General features: G+C 38.2%; 1 protein-coding gene across 1 annotated transcript in view; it reads left to right on the top strand.

Annotated features, from left to right (window-relative positions):
• The window catches only part of Sema1a (semaphorin 1a), an 828,612-nt gene that overhangs the window by 49,481 nt on the left and 758,853 nt on the right, over window positions 1–20,278 (top strand). The window contains exon 2 of the mRNA XM_067146885.2: window positions 3,996–4,058. Within this exon, the coding sequence (XP_067002986.1) occupies window positions 4,032–4,058 (27 nt within the window). The 5' untranslated portion in view covers window positions 3,996–4,031. The remainder of the gene's footprint in view (window positions 1–3,995; window positions 4,059–20,278) is intronic.

Below are 20,278 nucleotides of genomic sequence, written 5' to 3'. Positions count from 1 at the left end.
AGTAGGTTTCACAAGATGAACTTGGTCCTCCCATAAAGAGAAGTGACCACGAAGGGGGGAGAGGTGATACTCCCACGTGGCACGTCCCAGGTGGCGGATACGGGGATCCTAACTGGCTTGCCGGCGGACTTGAGGGAAATAAAATACCTCTCGCGGACCAAACACACACCCCCTGTGGGTGGGGGAGGCTGACGCATAATACACCCACGGTATCCCCTGCCTGTCGTGAGAGGCTATTAAAAGGGGCGACCAAGGGATGTTTGTATTAGAACCATGAAACTACTTTTGATTCGTACCATCACGCGGGGAACACCATAGGTTGCCTGTACTTGCGAGTTGTACCACTATGTTCGGTACGAAATGGGTTTGTGTTTAGTAGTAGTCATGAGCTTGGCCTGGGGGTTTCCAGTACCCGTGCGTCGTACCCATGTGAGCAACACCGCGGGTCTGGGCGTTGCCTGTGAGTTGTACCACTATATGAGCGACACCGTGGGTCTGCGTTGCCTTTAATTAGTACCCACTATGTGAGGAACACCACGGAGCCCGTGGGACCGGCACCCATGACTAGTACACCTAGGTGAGGAAACTCATTGGTTTGCGTTGGCTATGCGTGGCGTCATTGTGTGAGAAACACCATAGGTCTGCGTTACCTGTACGAAGTACAATACTTGTGAGTAGTACCGTCTTGTGTGGAACACCGTGAGTTTCGCTACTTTTGATTAGTACCCCAACATGACACATACCATGGTTCTACTTTACTCGCGACATGTACCATTCTGTGGGACCTTAGACATGGATTCTGCACCCCTTTGACATCAAGCATCATCGTGCGTTATGAATGGTCCCTTGGTCAGTAATCAATTAGGTATGATCTTTGTTTGAGTCTGATCCACTGTATTTTGTTTGTTTATTTCCTTTTTTTCTTTGTTGGGTTCATGTCCATCCATTCATTCTTCATGACATTATTATTTTGTTTGGTCAGTGGATGAATTTGACATTTTTGTTCTTTCATTTCGTACCATTAGGGGCCGATGACCTCGATGTTAGGCCCCTTTAAACAACAAGCATCATCAATGAGAAGTGAATTCAAAACAGCACTGCAACAGCTGAAAAATAAAAAGGCTCCTGGACCAGACAAACTGCCTGCTGAACTGTGGAAGAACTCGGGAAAAAAGCTGAAGGATGAACTCTTCAATATCACCCAGTACTGCTATGAAAACGGAGATATGCCAGAGGATTTTGTAGAAGGCAAAGCAGTACTTCTGCACAAAAAAGGAGATTCAACAGAATGCTCCAGTTACAGAATACTAAGCCTTGTTTCACATGCAGCAAAAATATTCACATGCATATTAAAAAACAGAATCAAAATGAAAATAGAGCAGAATCTAGATGATGATCAGTTTGGGTTCAGGAAAGTAGTAGGAACGAGAAAAGCTATTAAAGCACTTAAAACCATCTTGGAGAGAAGACTAGAGCTTAACAGAAATACATATATAGCTTTTGTAGACCTGGAAAAAGCTTTTGACAATGTTCAGTGGAAAAGAATGTTCAAAATTATGAAGGATAGCCATTTGGACTGGAAAGACAGAAAAGCAATACTAAACCTCTACATCAATCAAAGAATAAACATCGAAAGTAATGAAAAAGTATGCAAGGTGAGGATCAGGAAAGGAGTAAGACAGGGGTGTTCCTTATCGCCATTTCTATTTAATTTGTACATTGAAGAGGCCATAAAAATTTTTAATTCAAAGACACCTGGCATTAAAATAAATGGAACAATTGTACACTGTATTAGATTTGCCGACGATATTGCACTTCTGGCTGACAATGAGAAAAACATGCAGATCATGCTCAACAAATTAACATCCATCTTTAAAGATTTCCAACTTAACCTTAATGTAAGTAAAACTAATGTTATAGTTGTAAGCAAATCTAAAATTGTTAATCAAAACATTCATTTGAAGTGTGCTGCTATATGGCTGTGAAGGATGGACTCTCTTGAGATAGGACGTGAAACGACTAGATGCAGTGGAAATGCGGCTATGGAGGAAGATGACAAGAACAAGCTGGATTGAGAAGAAAACTAATAAAGCAGTGCTTAGAGAAATAAACACCCAGAAAAATTTAATAACAACGATAAAAAGGAGAAAAGCGTCAGTTTTTGGTCATATTCTCCGGCATAATGACTTCATAAAGAACTTGTTCGAAGGCAAGGTGATAGGAATGAAAGGCAGAGGGAAACCACGGAAGAAGATCATTGAAGAGGTAGTTGAGATGATGGGATGCCAAGGTTTAGGAGAGATGAAAAGGATAGCAGAGAGAAAAGATCAATGGTTGCAGGGACAAGGCAAAGCCTTTCGATAATGATGATATCTAACGCGAAGTTTTCTGTTAATTTATTGAATAACCCTCGTGTTTTTTCTCAAATGGTTCAGGATAAACTTTTTAACTCTTAGAATATTTAGTACTCTGCTATAAGTTTCCTTATCACCACGACACTTGATCCCCAATATCACTGTGTAGTTTTAAAATCCCTCGGATAGATTCCAGAGATTTTCAGTGTCTTTTTTCCCATTCCAAATTAAGATCTTGACTGAGCTGTAAGTATTAAGAAGTTCTTAGAAAGCCAGACAAATACATTTCAAATACGGTAATTGTACTGCATATTTATGGCCGTCTTATCGTCAGTTGTCTAAACGCGACTGACTCTTTGCCCGCTCTTAAAACGGAGACACCAACGTGCACTTTTATGTTAGCTTTCTTTAATGGAGTGGAAGACTGTAATTGACTCGACGCTACTTAACGGCTGGCAGAATGATGGGCGTAATAAAAGAAATCGATACGGATACTGTACACTGTTCCAGGCAGTTCTACTATGCTAAATTACTGGGAAAGTTGTTATAGCTAGAGGTTCTTCTAGGTAACAAAGTTGTGACACGTATGGTGACCGTAAAATTCCAGCTGAGTAAATGTACAAGTATTTTGTTTATGAAAAATATTTTTTTGTATTTTTAAGGAGGTGATTTATCAATTTGATTTTTATATTGTTGTTGGCTTTATTAGATTGTGTATTTATTCGAGTACGATGTGCTCTCTCTCAGTTTTGGTATGATAATGTTAATTTGCCTTTATCAGCATTTTTTTCGTTTTAGAGTCAAAGGTTTTTATATTTTTCTCTAGTCATTTAGTGTGTTTAATTTAGTAAAGTTCATGAAAGACTTAAATTTCTGTCTTAAGCTTTCAAAATATACGCTTTCCTTAGTTAATCGTTCTTGAAGTAGGATTTTAAAATTAGGCATAACTTTATTAATATCAGGCTTTGTAATTTAAATTTAAAACTTTTTTCGTGTGGCTATTTCTAGCCGAGTGCAGCCCTTGTAAAGCAGACCCTCCGATGAGGGTGGGCGGCATCTGCCATGTGTAGGGAACTGCGTGTTATTGTGGTGGAGGATAGTGTTGTGTGTGGTATGTAAGTTGCAGGGATTCTGGGGACAGTACAAGCACCCATCCCCCGGGCCATTGGAATTAACCAATGAAGGTTAAAATCCCCGACCCGGCCGAGAATCGAATCTGGGACCCTCTAAACCGAACGCCAGTACTCTGACCATTCAGTCAACGAGTCGGACAATTTAAAACTGTGATTACGTAACCTTATTATTGTGAATGATATCGGTATATTCCTGAGGTTAGAAATGTCGTTTACATATTTCTTGCTTATGCGGGAACAATTCAAAGTCACCTGAGCTACCCCTATGTTGCTGCTCAGTAGTCGAACTGAGTAACACAACTCCTCCACCCTCCCCCCGCCAACTTTTATACCGGTACGAAGCCTAATTTGTAGTTTCATCTGATAGTGTATTCTAAATAGAAGTGCATGCATTCTGAAGTATTTGTTAAACTACTTCTTAGACTGTGCGTATTCAAATATATTCAAATATATAACTCTGTCTTTCTAAAATCTCGTTTGTAACTTGAAACATCTTCTGTCTTTTCAGAGATTACAATGGTATTCATCGGACGAGGATGTCAAGATGTGCATCATGAAGGGGAAGGATGAGGTAAGTGGTTTCTTCTTCATTATTCAGTTTACCGAAATCCATTCTGTTGTTTGATAATACACGGTAAAATAGCTTGATAGGAGAAGCACACCGTCATAAATCTGTATGATATTAAGATATGGATGATTTCTTTCATCTGGACCGTTCTGACCAAGAAGAACTTTACTACTTGGTAGGATGCTCTTTCAGTCATTATATTTGGCACTTGGGTGAAAGCCAGGTAGCAAGTCAGTTAATTATTTAATGTAGAGGACCTTATTTTTCCTTACTTGAATGAGGACCTTGGAGTGTATATGAGATTAACTTTCCTTTATACAAGTTGATTCAAACGGTTGCATAGAAACTGAAGGGGTCAAAATACAAGAAGCTTCGAATAGGAACGTATAGTTTAGGAGAAGGTTTTTCAAAATATGGACTGCGGAAGTTTTATCTAGCCGCCCTGCCTGCGAAACATTTATACAAATGAATAATGAGGATTTTCAATCAGAAATAAAAAGTTCTGTATTTAATAAAACTATTTTCCTCATGTCATTCTGTTACTTTAAATGCAGCTATCGCCGTACCACCATAGCTGCGCCTAACTTAACGTTTATAAAGAATGTGACAGAATTGTTAGTTATCGCACTTTTCGTTTAGATCGTAGTTTCTCGAATATTAAAAAAGCAGTTCCCCAGGCAGTTAATCATGAACTACAGTCTGTCCCACTCCCAGCGGGACCGGGAGACAACATGCATGTTCCGGGCGGTATATTCGTAACCTCCCGCGTATTCTATTACAGATAGTATTACACTTATTGCGTATTTGTGCACCCAATGACCTTTATCATGAGTACTAACCTTTTTTACAGGCGGTGTTGAAAGTGGTATCCTTCAGTATTATAACATTCCTGGCATGTTCTATTGAAATTGCTATTCACACAAGTGGCGAATGCTGGGTTCAAGATGCGTGCTACCACTAGACTTAGGTTATCCCTTTTCTATAGCTGGTTTAGTGAACGTCAGGCCTTCAGCATTTTGAACTACAGCTAATAGCCAACGGAGTAGGAGTAGCCTGCTATGTTGTCAAAGCTGTTTCACAAGCTACTGCCCTGGCTACTGTAAATAATTAGCACTTGATCAGTGGAGATGGTATCCTAAAGTTTAACAAATTAAAGTCCGGCTTTGTGGCTGAATGGATAGAATACAGTACTTGCTTTTGGTCCGATAGCCCCGGCTGAATTCTCAGAATCAAACCCCCTCGTACTCTTAATTCCCCTGGCTTGGGGACTGGGTGTTTATGATGTCTTCGCTACGTAAAGCAACTAGCAAAAAAAAAAAAAAAAATTATGATGTCTTCGCCATTCATTTCATCCTCATTATGTCACCACTAACCCTATAGAGATGCCATGCATTATTATTATTATTATTATTATTATTATTATTATTATTATTATTATTATTATTATTATTATTAAATTAAAATTTTACAGCATTGCCAACGGCCGTACCCGTCGTTCACTGGTTTGTTAGCTTCCACGAGAGATCAGTGGTGGTGTCCGACCTGTGACCACGGGTTCTATTCCAACCAACAAAAGATAACACTAAACCTGAACGACTGCATTTCAATGTTAGCATATCTACCTATAAAATAGAAAAGTATATTACTCCTATACTAGCAGCCCTGCAGTGTCTTACTAGAAGGATGCAGAAGTAAACGGGAGTGAAATGCCACTTTCTTATCAACGTACGTCGAGTCATAAGTCATGGCACCTATTTTTTTCTTTTTTTTTCTCGCGAACAGGAGACAACACGGAAAATCTAAGTTTTGTATTTGGAAACGTACTGTATGTACTTGCGTATGATGCCACTAGATGGTGTATGTAAACAACAGTGTGGGTCTAAGCATGCCCCCAAGTTCAGTGTGTGAGTGAGAGCGTCACAAAATAGAAGTCAACAAGAACTGAAGAAGTCTTTAAAATAAGTGAAAGATGTCTTAAGGTACAAAACTCAACGAAATACGTACGTGGACAACGGTTTGATAACAAAGGCGACATCGTAACAGCTTTTTGGAGAGAGGTGTCACACGTTAGCGATACACATGTAGCGAATGGTATTCAGCGCCTGACCCACCGCTGGCAACGCACAGTGGAAACCTTGGGTGATTATTTCGAAGGTCTGTAACCAGTGGAGACCTGTCCTTTGTACGTAGTCTTGTGTATTTGCTGTCTATACCGTAATAAAACAATGTTTACCAATGGCCTGTGTCCTGTGTTCTGTCACTTTCCTACGAGAATCTCCTGAAGTCAGAATTTGTCTTCAGGCACTATGCATAAGTACATGCCTTGTATTTCCAAATGCATATCTTCGATTTTCCGTGTTGTCTCCTGTTCGCGAGAAAGAAGAAAGTAGCCATGATTTATGACTCCACCCTCGTATATAATTAAGTCAGAAGTAGAAGGTGAGGAAGTACATACGATGAGTAACGCATGATTGTACGTTAGCAGTGGTGATCTGACGGAGCGAAGCCTAACACACCTATCCCTCGATCCCCGCATCTATAAGACATTCTGGCAGCAAGTCGCGCTAGGTGAGTCGAGGGGAGAGGGAGACAGCTCTTGGACTGCAGAATCACTTTCTCAGAAATACGTGTGATTTTATTTCCATTGCTTTCAAGTTTTGTAAAGGCAACGTTCTGTCAGATGCTTACATTATAATGCGCTTTAGATTTCCGTTGTTCTCATTTGAAGTTTGGGCTTTTCCAATAGCCTTGGTAGCCCTCAGTATATGTCACTGATTGACACGCATAAGTTCCCGTTGCGTAATTGTTCTTATTGCTGTTGTTATATTGTTTTCAGTGTTTCCCACAAATAAAAGTCGCACGCAGTAAGATCGGAGGAGCGAGGGAGCCATGACCCTTTCTATATTATCCTGTCATAAAAACCACCTCTAATGTCTTGAGAAGAATCACGTATAGTATGAGATGTGGCAGAATCTTGTCGGATATAACCATGTCTTATCTCATTATCTGTCAACATTTGAAAAAATTGTGCGAGAATATTTGTCCGGTATCTCTCGGAATTTATGGTATCGTTGAAAAATATGGGGCCTGATATCCGTTCTGCAGTTACAGCTCACTATACACCAATTTTCTGGTAATGTAAAGGAATTTCGTTAATTAATCGCGGATTTTCAGTTTTCCAATACCTATTGTCCTGTGAAGAAACATTATCAATCCAGTAGAGATAACGCCTCTGAGGTTGCCAGATACACTTGACCCTCACGTAGTACACACTATAGTCATCCATTGTGTTCTAAACCTAGTACTTGAAACAACAACAATAAATGTGTGAGAGCATAGTTTTCCATACTTGAACGGTTGAATGTTATTAAAATGTGGTGATGTTAAACTGTATAGATGTCTACAGTTATTTCATGGGAACCCTTTGTTCTGTGAAAACGTTAATTATGGTACTCCGTTCGTGTGTTCTACATTTCATATTGACCCCATTACAGCATGCCGGTTGCACTTTTTCACTTCATCTCTGCATTTCATTGCTGGCCTTATATTTTTCATCTCTTCTGTCATTCAGAATATTCAACAGTTTCGCTTAAAATTTATACAACAGTAGAGGAAATTTATGCTCATTTCACTAGTGTACGTTTTAAAGTAGACACACAAATTTGAAACTGTAGATCCCGATTCTTTCAAGTCTTTCTGGAATTTATTTTCTTAAAATGCACACTTGGACACACATTACAGTAAATTTCCTATGCAGTATTTTCCAGATGACTATTGTGTGCAGTTTTTAATATTGAAAACATTTTTAGTAGACAAAATAGGGATCCCATACTACGAAAAACGTAAAATTAACCATTTTCCTCAATTGAATCGATTATTTCAGAAACCAGTCAAGCGCCAAGTCTGTCATTTTTGGGAAAATGAAAAAAATTGTCTTGCAACAGACAAAATGTTATGGTAGGGGATTTAATATTTTAGCTTGAAAGTATTATACCATTTAATACTTTCTATCTAAGGAAAACTATTTTGTGCTTATTAACTTTGCTGTAAAAAAATCCGAAACACTTTCCACTTAACTGGTTTCTGAAATAAACGAGTGTTGCAAACATATTTTTGTGGGATAATTTTTGAATTTCGAAAGGATTTTGTCATAAACTCCATATTGTGGAAACAGAAAATATTTGAATAGGTTTAGACTACAAATATAATTATTAAAAGGATGAAATCAGCAATGCCTGCTTATTAAGACATGAGGTAATTAATCCTCATTAACAAACTCCACACCATATTCTGTCCCTGTAGTAGGCCATTGTAAAATGCTGTCCTAAAGCTGTTCATATCCTATCATGTAAGGTTTTAAGGCATTTAGGTCACGTATCTTCTGATATTGATGGGCACATAAAACAAACAATAACAAAGAATAATGTAGGGCTCAGACCAGGTATTTCCTTTCCTGAGTAAGATAACCTTCTCCTTTTATCCTGGCATTTCGAATAATATTACGCGTGTGAGTTTGTGTGTCTACCACTCCTCGTTTCCTTTTTGATACAGGTTCGTCTTCTGAACACTCAGACATAAGCTATCACTACTATTATAAAAAACACTGCACTAAACAAAAGAAACACTTTTTCAATCAGTTGTTCAGAAAACTACGAATATGCCATTCAAGAAAGACAACAATGACAATATAAACAGCTGGCTGTTATGGATTCAGAACAGCAGCGCCAACCGGCAAGGTGCGGCACATCACAAAATGTACCAGCAGTTTACTGCAGAAACCAGCCAAGTGATATCACTTAACTGGTTTCTGAACTAAACACGAAATTCAATGTAAAGCCTGACCATTATAGGAGGACGTTTCATGACTGGTTTCAGCACCAAAATGTGCGCATACCCTCCTAGTAACATATTCTGCAATTAACTCATTTTTTCATTTTTTTTTTGCACTCGACTGCTTTCTGAAATAATCGATTCAATTGTGCCGAAAGTTGAAGGGCTAGCTCTATAGAACTACAAATATAAATTTCGAAAATCATTTCCGGCCTAAATTCAGTGCCGGAATAAAAAATTGAATTTCTCAGGGAAAGCATCTTTTTGTTCTTAAACAATACAAAATCACCAAATGTTGTCAAACCATTCTGCGTTATATAAGACAGCTTTTTTAAATAATGTTTTTAGTTGGCTTTTGTTTCATTCAAAAAGTGAATGAAGTATCTACTTTGGACCGTGAATGAATGTGACTTGTTCTATATTGACCAGACATTACTTTCTTATACGGACCAGCAAAAACCAAAGTTGTGTATTTTGTTTATTGTTAGCTAGTAATATTTGTACAGTGCTCTTTAACAATAGCAGCTGTCAGGCTTTTCAGGCGTTTGCTCTATTAACCAGCGTTTCGTCTTAGGTCTGATACTAGACTCTTCAGAGTGGGATGTGTCAGACCCTACCCACTGACGCTGGGGTGTATGCAGGTGAGCTTATCAGAAGCCTATATAACAGGCACAGTCTGATAACTGCATACGGGAGATAAAACTCCACAATGGAATTATTTCCCGCCTAGCAATTCCGAATGGAAATTCTAAGTTCCCAAGGAGGGAATTAGATATTGTTCCACCAATAGAGCATGTCAAAAACAGTCAGATGTAAGGCTTTTCAGGCGTTTGCTCTATTAACCAGCGATTCGTCTTAGGTCTGATACTAGACTCGTCAGAGTGGGATGTGTCAGACCCTACCCACTGACACTGGGGTGTATGCAGGTGAGCTTATCAGAAGCCTATATAACAGGCACAGTCTGATAACTGCATACGGGAGATAAAACTCCACAATGGAATTATTTCCCGCCTAGTAATTCCGAATGGAAATTCCAAGTTCCCAAGGAGGGAATTAGATATTGTTCCACCAATAGAGCATGTCAAAAACAGTCAGATGTAAGGCTTTTCAGGCGTTTGCTCTATTAACCAGCGTTTCGTCTTAGGTCTGATACTAGACTCGTCAGAGTGGGATGTGTCAGACCCTACCCACTGACGCTGGGGTGTATGCAGGTGAGCTTATCAGAAGCCTATATAACAGGCACAGTCTGATAACTGCATACGGGAGATAAAACTCCACAATGGAATTATTTCCCGCCTAGCAATTCCGAATGGAAATTCTAAGTTCCCAAGGAGGGAATTAGATATTTTTCCACCAATAGAGCATGTCAAAAAACAGTTATTTCTAGCTATTTCCAATAACAGCTGTGTAAAGTCACCGCCAATAAATCATTTACGAGATAATAATGCCCACATCCACAATAACCAATGAAAATGTATTACACAAGAACCTTGTTCATCCGGCCCTCATTAATCCGGATCTCCGGTTTATCCGGATCGAAAATAATAAAAATTTATGTTTACTTGTACAGTATTTCTTTTACGAGATCGATTCTTCTTGAATAATTCTTCCGCCAAGGATAGTAAAAGACAGGAATTCGAAGTATGTCGGCCGCGGTCTATCAAAGGTACCGTCCCGGCATTCGCCTGGAACTGGGAATGGGAAACCGTGGAATCTACTGAGTTCCTTGACACATTTGTACGCATTCCAGGATGCTAGACGTAGATGTGAACGACGGAAATGACTGGTCGAAAAATGACTGTAATTCAGGCTACGACATAATGACAGACGAATAAATTATTACCTCTTGTTCCTCGGCAGGTAATGGTGAGAGTGATGGTGAGTTTGAAAATAAAACAGGCGCTCCATCAGAAGAAACAGTGACTCCTGGAGATGCAACAGTGCAGCTGGACAAACTGATGGCCCGTTCAGAATCCGAGACTGAAACCACACCGGCAGAACTGATGTTAGTAAAACGTCTTCGTGATCGTGCTGCGCGCGAATGCTATACAAATGTAAAACAGAAAAAGCTCACACATTATTTTAGTGCATAAAATAAAATAGTAAATGTAAACAAATTGTTCTTATATTTTTTGTACAATTGAAAGAAGGTATTGCTGTACAACTTATGTTGTTTTTTAGTTTTTTAGTTTTCCGGATTATCCGGGTTTCGATAATCCGTATCAGTTCCGGTCCCACTTAATCCGCATAAACTGACTTAGCTGGTTGAAGCCACTTTTATTAACAATATCCAGAATATTAACAAGATAATTCGACTTTTCTAGTTCTCAGCGGAGACTGTTTTGTATACTTGAATAACTTGGAAGTAAACTTCGGCTATTTCTTTAATATTATGACGAAACGACTTGTCTTGCTAGTGTCAAAAGATAGAGAGCATCGACTTTAGTAGGTTACTGCAAAAATTAAAAGAATCTAAAAGATTGACTTACCTGGTTTTTCTCCAAGAAGAGTGGTATAATATTTAAAACTTATGACAAAACGTCACCTAGCTACGCTAAAAAATCATAAAGAAGCACGTAATCAATCAATGGAACAACATTTGGACTTAGAGGGCCAGAGAAATACTCTTCCCTGAGGTTTTCAACCACCTGCAAAGTAACGTGTTGGTGCCAAGCTTTGAAATTAAGCAATTTTTGACTGGTCATGGCAAATTTGATTATTATTTTCATCGATTCGGAATCAATCGTCCTGATGGCTACGTGTGTGTTTGCGGATCCTCACAAACAGTGGACCACCTACTGTTTGAGTGTGCTGCATTTGAAAGAAGAAGGCTTGACTTGAACTCTCATTTGAATTATTGCAACATTGCATTATGAAAAACCCTGTATCATTTGTTTAAGAAGCCATGCTGTTACAAATATTTTGTTAATTTTATCCACTTCATTTTCCGTCGATTAGATACATGAATTCATTTTCATTGTAAAACTGAATATGTATTTTTAACTATAACCCTAGTATCCTATGTAAAATAGGGTTCCAAACTGCTTTAGATATTCAATAATAATAATATTTAAAAATACAGTTTACCAGAATATTCAGAACATTATAACTTTTAGAAGGACATATATATTCACCAATCATACAGGTTTTCGTCTGACTGACACTAGCGAAATCATATCTATCAAGCTGCTCCTCTTTGTAGATTATAGTTAAAAAGGAAAGGGGTTTCCCCGTCAGGAAGTCGAAATGTTCTTGGAAACGAGATTTCTACTTTCGAAGGTGCACATGGCCCTGAGGTTCACTCAGCCTTCAACAAAAATGAGTGCCAGGTTAATTCTTGGAGCGCAAAGGCGGCCGGCGGTATAGCTAACTACTATATCCTATCACGTGCCGAGGTTACGGGCTACGGACTATCGGTTTACCTCAGGTTTGGAAGGTTGCCATTTATTAACAGGTCGTTCATTCCACCTGCTAACGGTCTCTAACACCGAGCCTTTACCTTCCACCCCTTCCAGGGCCTGTATGGAGATGACTTTGCTTCTTTGCTAGTTAACATGGAAGAGAACACCGACTACGGTTAACCAGTAGAGATATTCGTAGAAAAAAATCAGACTGAAAGATGTTGAGAAAGTGTATGCTTGTTTAGAAAAGTTAAGACCGCATAGATGCTGTATAATATAAGGCGAAATGTTATCTAAAAATAGCTACTCAAAGAATTAAAAAATATTGTTATAGGCATTAACAAAAATAATTAAATAGGTATTATTAGCCAAAATTTGCCCCTCCCCCCTCCAATCAGCCTATATTACAAATTATAAATCCACCTCTCCACATAATACAATCGTGAATATTTACAGTATTTAATTTTTACTTGAGCGAGCGACTTATTAAAGAAATAACAAATCGTCCGTCCTCCAATGAGGGTGACCATTCGGATCCTTAAGATATCCTAGAATCCTGTTTACCGGGCGAGTTGGCCGTGCGGTTAGCGGCACGCAGCTGTGAGATTGCATCCGGGAGATAGTTGGTTCGATCCCCACTGTCGGCAGTCCTGAAGATGTTTTTCCACGGTTAGCCATTTTCACACCAGGCAAATACTGCGGCTGTACCTTAATTAAGGCCATTGCCGCTTCCTGCAAGGTTCCTGATGGCTGGGTTTACTTTGTATTTCCGAGGATGGTAAAAGATTTAGACCTGCCCCGGAAAATGTCTGAAGGAGAGGAGTGGGATGTGTCATTTTTCTTACAATTTGTTTTACGTCGCACCAAGAGAGACAGCGATGAGCTAAGGGTGGAAAGGAAGCGACCGTGGCGTTAGTTAAGCATTTACCTGGTGTGAAAAAAGTCAAACCATCATCAGGGCTACAGACAGTGGGGCTGGAACCTACCATCTCCCAAATTCAAGCTCACAGCTACGTGAACCAAACCGCGTGGCCAACTTGCTGGGTGCGATTTTATTCAAAATATAATATTGCAATTGATTTTACGTCACTGCTTTTAAGGTTTACGAGACACTGTAATGCCGAAATTCTATCTTACAGAAGTTGTTTGACGTGTCGGTAAATCTACTGACACGGGTATGAGGACTTTCAAACTCCTCCGAACAATTGAGATCGGACCCTCCAATTTAGGGTCAGAAGGCCAGCGCTCTGCCGTCTGAGCCACTGAGCCACTGAGCCGGCATTTTCAAATTCTGATCTTATGCTGTCGGCAGGAGAAAAATATGAAGGAAAAAATGCAAATTTTATAGGCTAATGTGTGATGTTTGACAATAAAGATTGGGTTAACTATTTTGTTCAGTGACAAATTATTTCAAATGTTATTTGCTCCTATGATGGTTCTATGCCAAATTACAAGTCGGTAGTGGTTTGCTTATAATGGAAACTTAAATAGGTGTAGTCATCCCTTACATCAAAAAGTGGAAATTTATAATTGTTAATGCTGTCATTATATTCTTTTTTCCAGTGGGGTGGGCGATGAATGTTAATCTCATTCTCAGGTGTAGATAGAAAAGAATGTTTTGTAGATAGTCCCTCAGAATACCGGTATATTACAATTTTTTTCTACTTCGCAGAATGAAACCATGCTAAGAACATTCATCAAATCCTTAGAAAAATGTTATCTTAACTAATTCTGAAAAGGATATGAACCATCTCAGAAAGTCATTTCTCACGACGTTTTTTCGAGTGTACTACTGTATAGTTCATATCCTTTTCATAATTAGTTAAGATACCCTTATCATCTGCGAAGCGGATAATAATAATAATAATAATAAATCAAGTGTTAGTACAGATCAGTGGCGAGGGGACCAAATAATAATAAAGACCTCAAACGGTACTTGAAGAAGCTTCAGCTGCCCATCCGTAGACAAGAAATTTGCAGACTACGAAATGTACAGTAACTACATTTTTATGCCGGAAACTGTAAAAATAATAAATATCGAATATTTTTTCTGGAGGTATAGGAAAAGTCTGTGTTTGAGAAAATATATCCGACGAAAAAATATATCTGAAAAATATACTCCAACACCTGCGTATCAGTATAAATGTATTTATGTGTATTATTACTTACCGATGCTATCTAATCGTATCTAAGCAAGAAAGTTATCGTAGTCTGAAGCGTGCATTCTGAAACCATTGTGTCATATTGCCTACGTCAATACCACTTGCAGCATTTCTCGAGATTTCCCTCAGGTTCAATGTCATACCGTAGCAAGCAGACAATTGTCAAGCGGAAGGCGTGGAATATCATCCGTGAACAGCGTTCTAACGATCTCTTTGTGGACCAAACAAGAACAGACTTAATCAACGTTATTGTAGCCTAGCTACAATTACACCGAAAGGAAGCGGGCAAAATATTTGCGCCAGACAAGCTGCATTGGTATCTGATAGTCTTTCCCTCAAGTGTTCTCAGAGAAAAGTGAATCATTAAGACAGATAATTACGATACGTTCGCCTCGGACAGGAATGAGAAGCAGGTCTATTTCTGTCAGTTCAGTCGTATTCTCATCTTACCCCAGCTCTGTCACTTGATATTCTGCTAATCCCATCGAAGTATTCGCTTCATTTCATCCAACGACGGTAAATGTTGAAGTTCTTACGCGAGACACCATGTTCATTTTAAATTCACCTTGACGTTCTGGATCATCATCATCATCATCATCATCGTCACCACCACCACCACCACCATCATATCTACTAAACGCCATTCCTTGTCCCTGTAGCCACATCTGACAATTTTCTGCTAGCCTCTTCATGTTGCTATATGAACCACATGCCAGTTCACCGACGGAGTTTGACATCCTTGGTCGTCCTCTGGGTCTCTTTCCCAGTACTTTACCTTCGATGATGGTTTGGAGAAGAGAGTCATGTCTCAGTACGTGTCCAAGGAACTTCGTTTTCCTCTTCTTTATGGTATCTAATAAACGTCGATCCTCTTTTACTTTTTAAAACAAGGTCATTTGATTTTTATCGATCCAACTTGTTTTTGTAATTCTTCTCCAAAATCACATTTTCTGCAGCCTCAAGCTTTGCTTCTTCCTGTTTCCCTAATGTCTAGGTTTCGCATCCATACAGTAGCGCACTCCAAACAAAGGTTTTGAGAAATGATTTTCTGGTTTCCAAACTTCGCCCAGGGATCTGTATGTTCCGCCTTTCTCTGAAGGGATAGATGGTTAGTGTCGTACCGATACCGGTGCGCTATTACGCGCTCCCCTGTCAGTCTGTAATGATTTTAATATGTTTTGCGTGTTTTTCTCATGTAATTTTGTGCAGTTTGTTAGTACTTAGTAAACAGTAAAAGTGCGGACGTTTGGCCACCCAACCAGTGGGTGACCACTCCCAATGTTGCTTAACTACAAATGCATATATATATATATATATATATTTGTTTCTGAGATGGTTGTTTAGCAGTAAGTTTTCTATTTTGGAAGGCTTATTTTGCTACCACTATTCTTTTCTCTATTTCCGAAAGGGACCTGTTATCAGACGTAATTACACTATCCAAATAGGAGAATTCTGTGACTTCTTCTATCGGTGTGTTGTTTAATTTTAAGATTTTTCTGTCTACTGTCATAAATTTTGTTTCCTTTTTATTTATTTTTTAGTTTAACATTTTCTAAGGATTTGATCAATGTTCGTAACATCTTACTCATATCCTTTTTAGAATTAGTTATGATAGCATTATCATCTTCGAAGCCTCGTCTATCAAGAGACGGGGAAGTGAGGAGGGGGAGGAGTAACAACCTCGTTAAAAAACCTGGGTCCATCTGGCTCCGGGTGGTAGCACCCACTAAGGGCCCCTGCCTAGGGTTACAGGTGAAACCTGGCCAACGGTCTTGAAGGCGGAAGAGGAACTCTGATTTAGTTCCGAACGGTGGAGAGAGCGGAAGAGCCTAGTGGAGTGAACCACGAACAAAAATCAAATTTCGGACTAACAATCCTATCTTATCCTGGAATCTAATTCCTCACTTTGTATTTTATACAATTTCAATTGCAGTATGGAAAGTCCGCTGAATGAAGGCACTACCCCAGGTGGTAACTCGAAAGAGAAATCCACCATTGCGTCACGCAATGCATTGGGACTAAAGGTTCTGGGGAGTCCCAACAACTGCAATCAGAAGGTTGAGTCGGAGCAACCTTGGAATCCTTCTAAAATAAAATTCAAAAAGGAATTCTTTTTTGGCACTTTAAATGTAAATTCTCTACTCAAGACTGGTAAACAAAAAGAACTAGAAATACTTCTAGAGAAAAACAAAATTCAAATTTTGGCAGTTCAAGAAACTAGATTCCTAGATGAAAATGTAATAGACACTTGTAAATACAGGATCTGTAAAGGCAAACCAGCAATCAAAATTATGAAGGGGATGCCACTACTTGGTACAGCTTTCTACATTCATAAAAGTATAATAGGAAATGTAACAGAATTTAAATCCAACTCAGAAAGAATATCTCTCCTATCAATTAAATGCAAAAACAAAACGTACACACTTGTTAATTGCCATGCACCAATAAATGAAGACATAGGAAAAACCCTCAAAAACAGAGGAATTCTGGGTTCGTTTGGAAAATGAAATATCCAAAATTCCGAAAATGAACACCATATTACTATTAGGTGACTTCAATGCACAAATAGGTAGAGAAAAGAAATTTAGAAATGTAGTAGGACATTACCCAGCCCACAGAAGAACAAATACAAATGGTATTAGGCTAATCAGTTTGTGTCAAAGCTATCACCTGAAACTAATGTCAACCTTCTTTAGAAAACTCCCCAGAAAAGCTAAAACGTGGATATCTCCAAACCCAATGTTAGGAGAGTTTCAGTTATTGAATGAGAAGTGTTAAGTTTGAATAGACGCTCAATTGTTATAACCTTTTTGTTTGATTGAATATCATTATTATTTATAGGGTTTGTATTGTTTATCTCAGCTTTAGTAACTTTTTATAGAGATGAATATATACATGGTGATTTAACTATCAATCGATTTATTATATTAGTATTAATGTTTGTATTATCAATAATATTTTTGATTATTAGACCAAATTTAATTAGAATTCTATTAGGCTGAGACGGGTTAGGACTTGTTTCTTATTGCTTAGTTATTTATTACCAAAATGTTAAATCTTATAATGCGGGTTTATTGACAGCTTTATCTAATCGGATTGGGGATGTAGCATTGCTCATAGCTATTGCGTGAATAATGGCATATGGGAGTTGAAATTATGTGTATTATTTGGATTTTGGTACGGATTCTTTTATTATAATATTAATTAGTACTATAGTGGTATTGGCTGCTATAACTAAGAGAGCTCAAATTCCATTTTCTTCTTTCTTCTTTCTTCTTTATTAGCAGTGGCATATAAAATATTTTCCAAGATTTTATTAAACAGAGTAGAAACAACACTAGACAATCATTTAGGTGAATATCAAGGTGGTTTCAGGAAAGGAAGATCATGCTCAGAACAAATTTTTAATCTTAAGTCAATAATTCGCCACAGGTTACTTAATTCAAAGGACATTGTAGTCATGTTTGTATATTTCAAAAAGGCTTTTGATTCTGTTGACAGAGAAACTATATATAAAATAATTCGAGAATTTGGCATAAAGTCTAAACTGGCAAATCTAATCCGTGAAACACTTACAGACACAGTCTCTAAAGTGAAATTTCTGGGAGAGATATCAGAGCCTTTCAAACTAAAAACTGGTGTACGACAAGGCGACGGACTATCCCCAATTCTTTTTAATTGTGTCCTAGAGAAAATAGTGAGAATTTGGAACGAAAAACTTATTGAACTCAACATTTCACCGATAAGGTTAGGAAGAGGAAACAAAAGGATTGAAATAAATTGTCTTGCATTTGCAGATGACTTTGCAATACTTTCTGAAAATGTGACATCTGCTGTAACCCAAGTAAATGTCTTGGAAAGAATCGCCAGCAGAACTGGCTTAAGAATTTCTGCAGAAAAAACAAAATTTTTAACAAATATTTGGGATGCACCAAAATTTCTGAAAACAGATATTGGCCAAATAGAGAGGGTAAAATAATTCAAATATCTAGGGGAAATAATCCAAGAAAATGGTTTAGAAAAATCTGCAGTAGAGGAGAGGGTACATAAAATGGAGAGAGCTTATGGTGTCACCAAAAATATCTACAATAAAAGATGCCTATCCAAAAATGCAAAAATAAGGCATTACAGCACAGTAGTGAAGCCAGAATGCCTATATGCAAGCGAGTGTCTGGCATTAAACTATAATTTAGATAAGCTAGAAATACTAGAAAGGCGAATCATGAGGAAAATATTAGGCCCACAAAACACAGCAGAAGGTTAGAAATTACGAAGTAATGCTGAAATATATCAAAAAATAGAAAATATATCAGATGTAATGAGGAAAAGGAGACTTATGTTTTTTGGACATTTATATCGAATGCAAGATAGTAGATTAACCAGTAAGATTTTGAGATATTTGTGGAGTAAGAAATCAACGACTAGCTGGGTCAATGAAGTAAGAAAGGATTTAGAAAAAACAATATAACAACAGAAGAAATAAATAATAGAGAAGGCTTTCGGGAAAAAGTATTGAAAATAGAAGGATTCCAAGGTAGGAAGGTAAAAAAGACTGGTTCAAAGTGGTCTGAAGACAGAAAGAAGAAACATAGTGAACAGATGAAAGCGTACTGGAAGAAAAGGAAAGAACAAAGAAGAAGGAATTGAAATTGGCACGTGGTCCTCTGGTGGCCCATTCGAAAGAATAATAATAATAATAATAATAATAATAATAATAATAATAATAATAATAATAATAATAATAATAAAATCAAGTGCTAGCAAAGATCAGTGGCGAGTGGACCAAATAATAATAAGAACCTCAAACAGTACTTGAAGAAGCTTTAGCTGCCCATCTATCTGACTGTACAATTGTCAAACGGGAGGCGTGGAATCACCCGTAGTCCTCAGCTCCTGCAGAACTACGCGCAAGTTCCTCATCGATAGTTAAACGAGAATTTAGAAAATTGTTTTAAGTATGATTGGAGTGTTTAGAAGTAGTAAAGATCATATTATGAAGATGAAGTTGAAATTCATGAGGGAAACTTGGGGCAAATGTTCGTTTATAGGAAAATGAATTAAAGATTGGTATAATTTACCAAGGGAGATGATTGATAAAAATCCAAGTCTGTTGAAATCATTTAAGAAAATACCAGGTAAATAACTGATAGGGATCTGCCACGTGATTGATTGATTGATTGATTGATTGATTGATTGATTGATTGATTGATTGATTGATTGATTGATTGATTTATTGATTGATTGATTTTGATAATTGTTTATACATGTTTATACCTGCAATTTTGCCTATACCAGACCAGAAGGCCGTAAGCTAAGGAAATATTTTTTTTTGCTAGGGGCTTTACGTCGCACCGACACAGACAGGTCTTATGGCGACGATGGGATAGGAAAGGCCTAGGAGTTGGAAGGAATCGGCCGTGGCCTTAATTAAGGTACAGCCCCAGCACTTTCCTGGTGTGAAAATGGGAAACCACGGAAAACCATCTTCAACTAAGGAAATAATACTAGTAAGAATAATAATGCGTATGTTTCATACACTCAACTTTCGATTTACTACATTCGGATCAACCGCGTTGTGGCTTAACCGCGATATCAAAAAGACTAAAAATGCACGATGTTAGGAAAATAAATGAAATGGCGTATGGCTTTTAGTGCCGGGAGTGTCCGAGGGCATATTCGGCTCGCCAGGTGCAGGTCTTTTAATTTGACATCCGTAGGCGACCTACGCGTCGTGATGAGAATGAAATGATGATGAAGACGACACTTACACCCAGCTCCCGTCCTAGCGAATTTAACCAATGATGGTTAAAATTCCCTAACCTGCCGGGAA

Source organism: Anabrus simplex, chromosome 5 (genome assembly GCF_040414725.1).
Source record: "Anabrus simplex isolate iqAnaSimp1 chromosome 5, ASM4041472v1, whole genome shotgun sequence".
Classification (NCBI taxonomy): domain Eukaryota; kingdom Metazoa; phylum Arthropoda; class Insecta; order Orthoptera; family Tettigoniidae; genus Anabrus; species Anabrus simplex.
The sequence above is the reverse complement of the archived record's forward strand: the minus strand, read 5'-3'. Positions and strand labels throughout refer to the sequence as shown.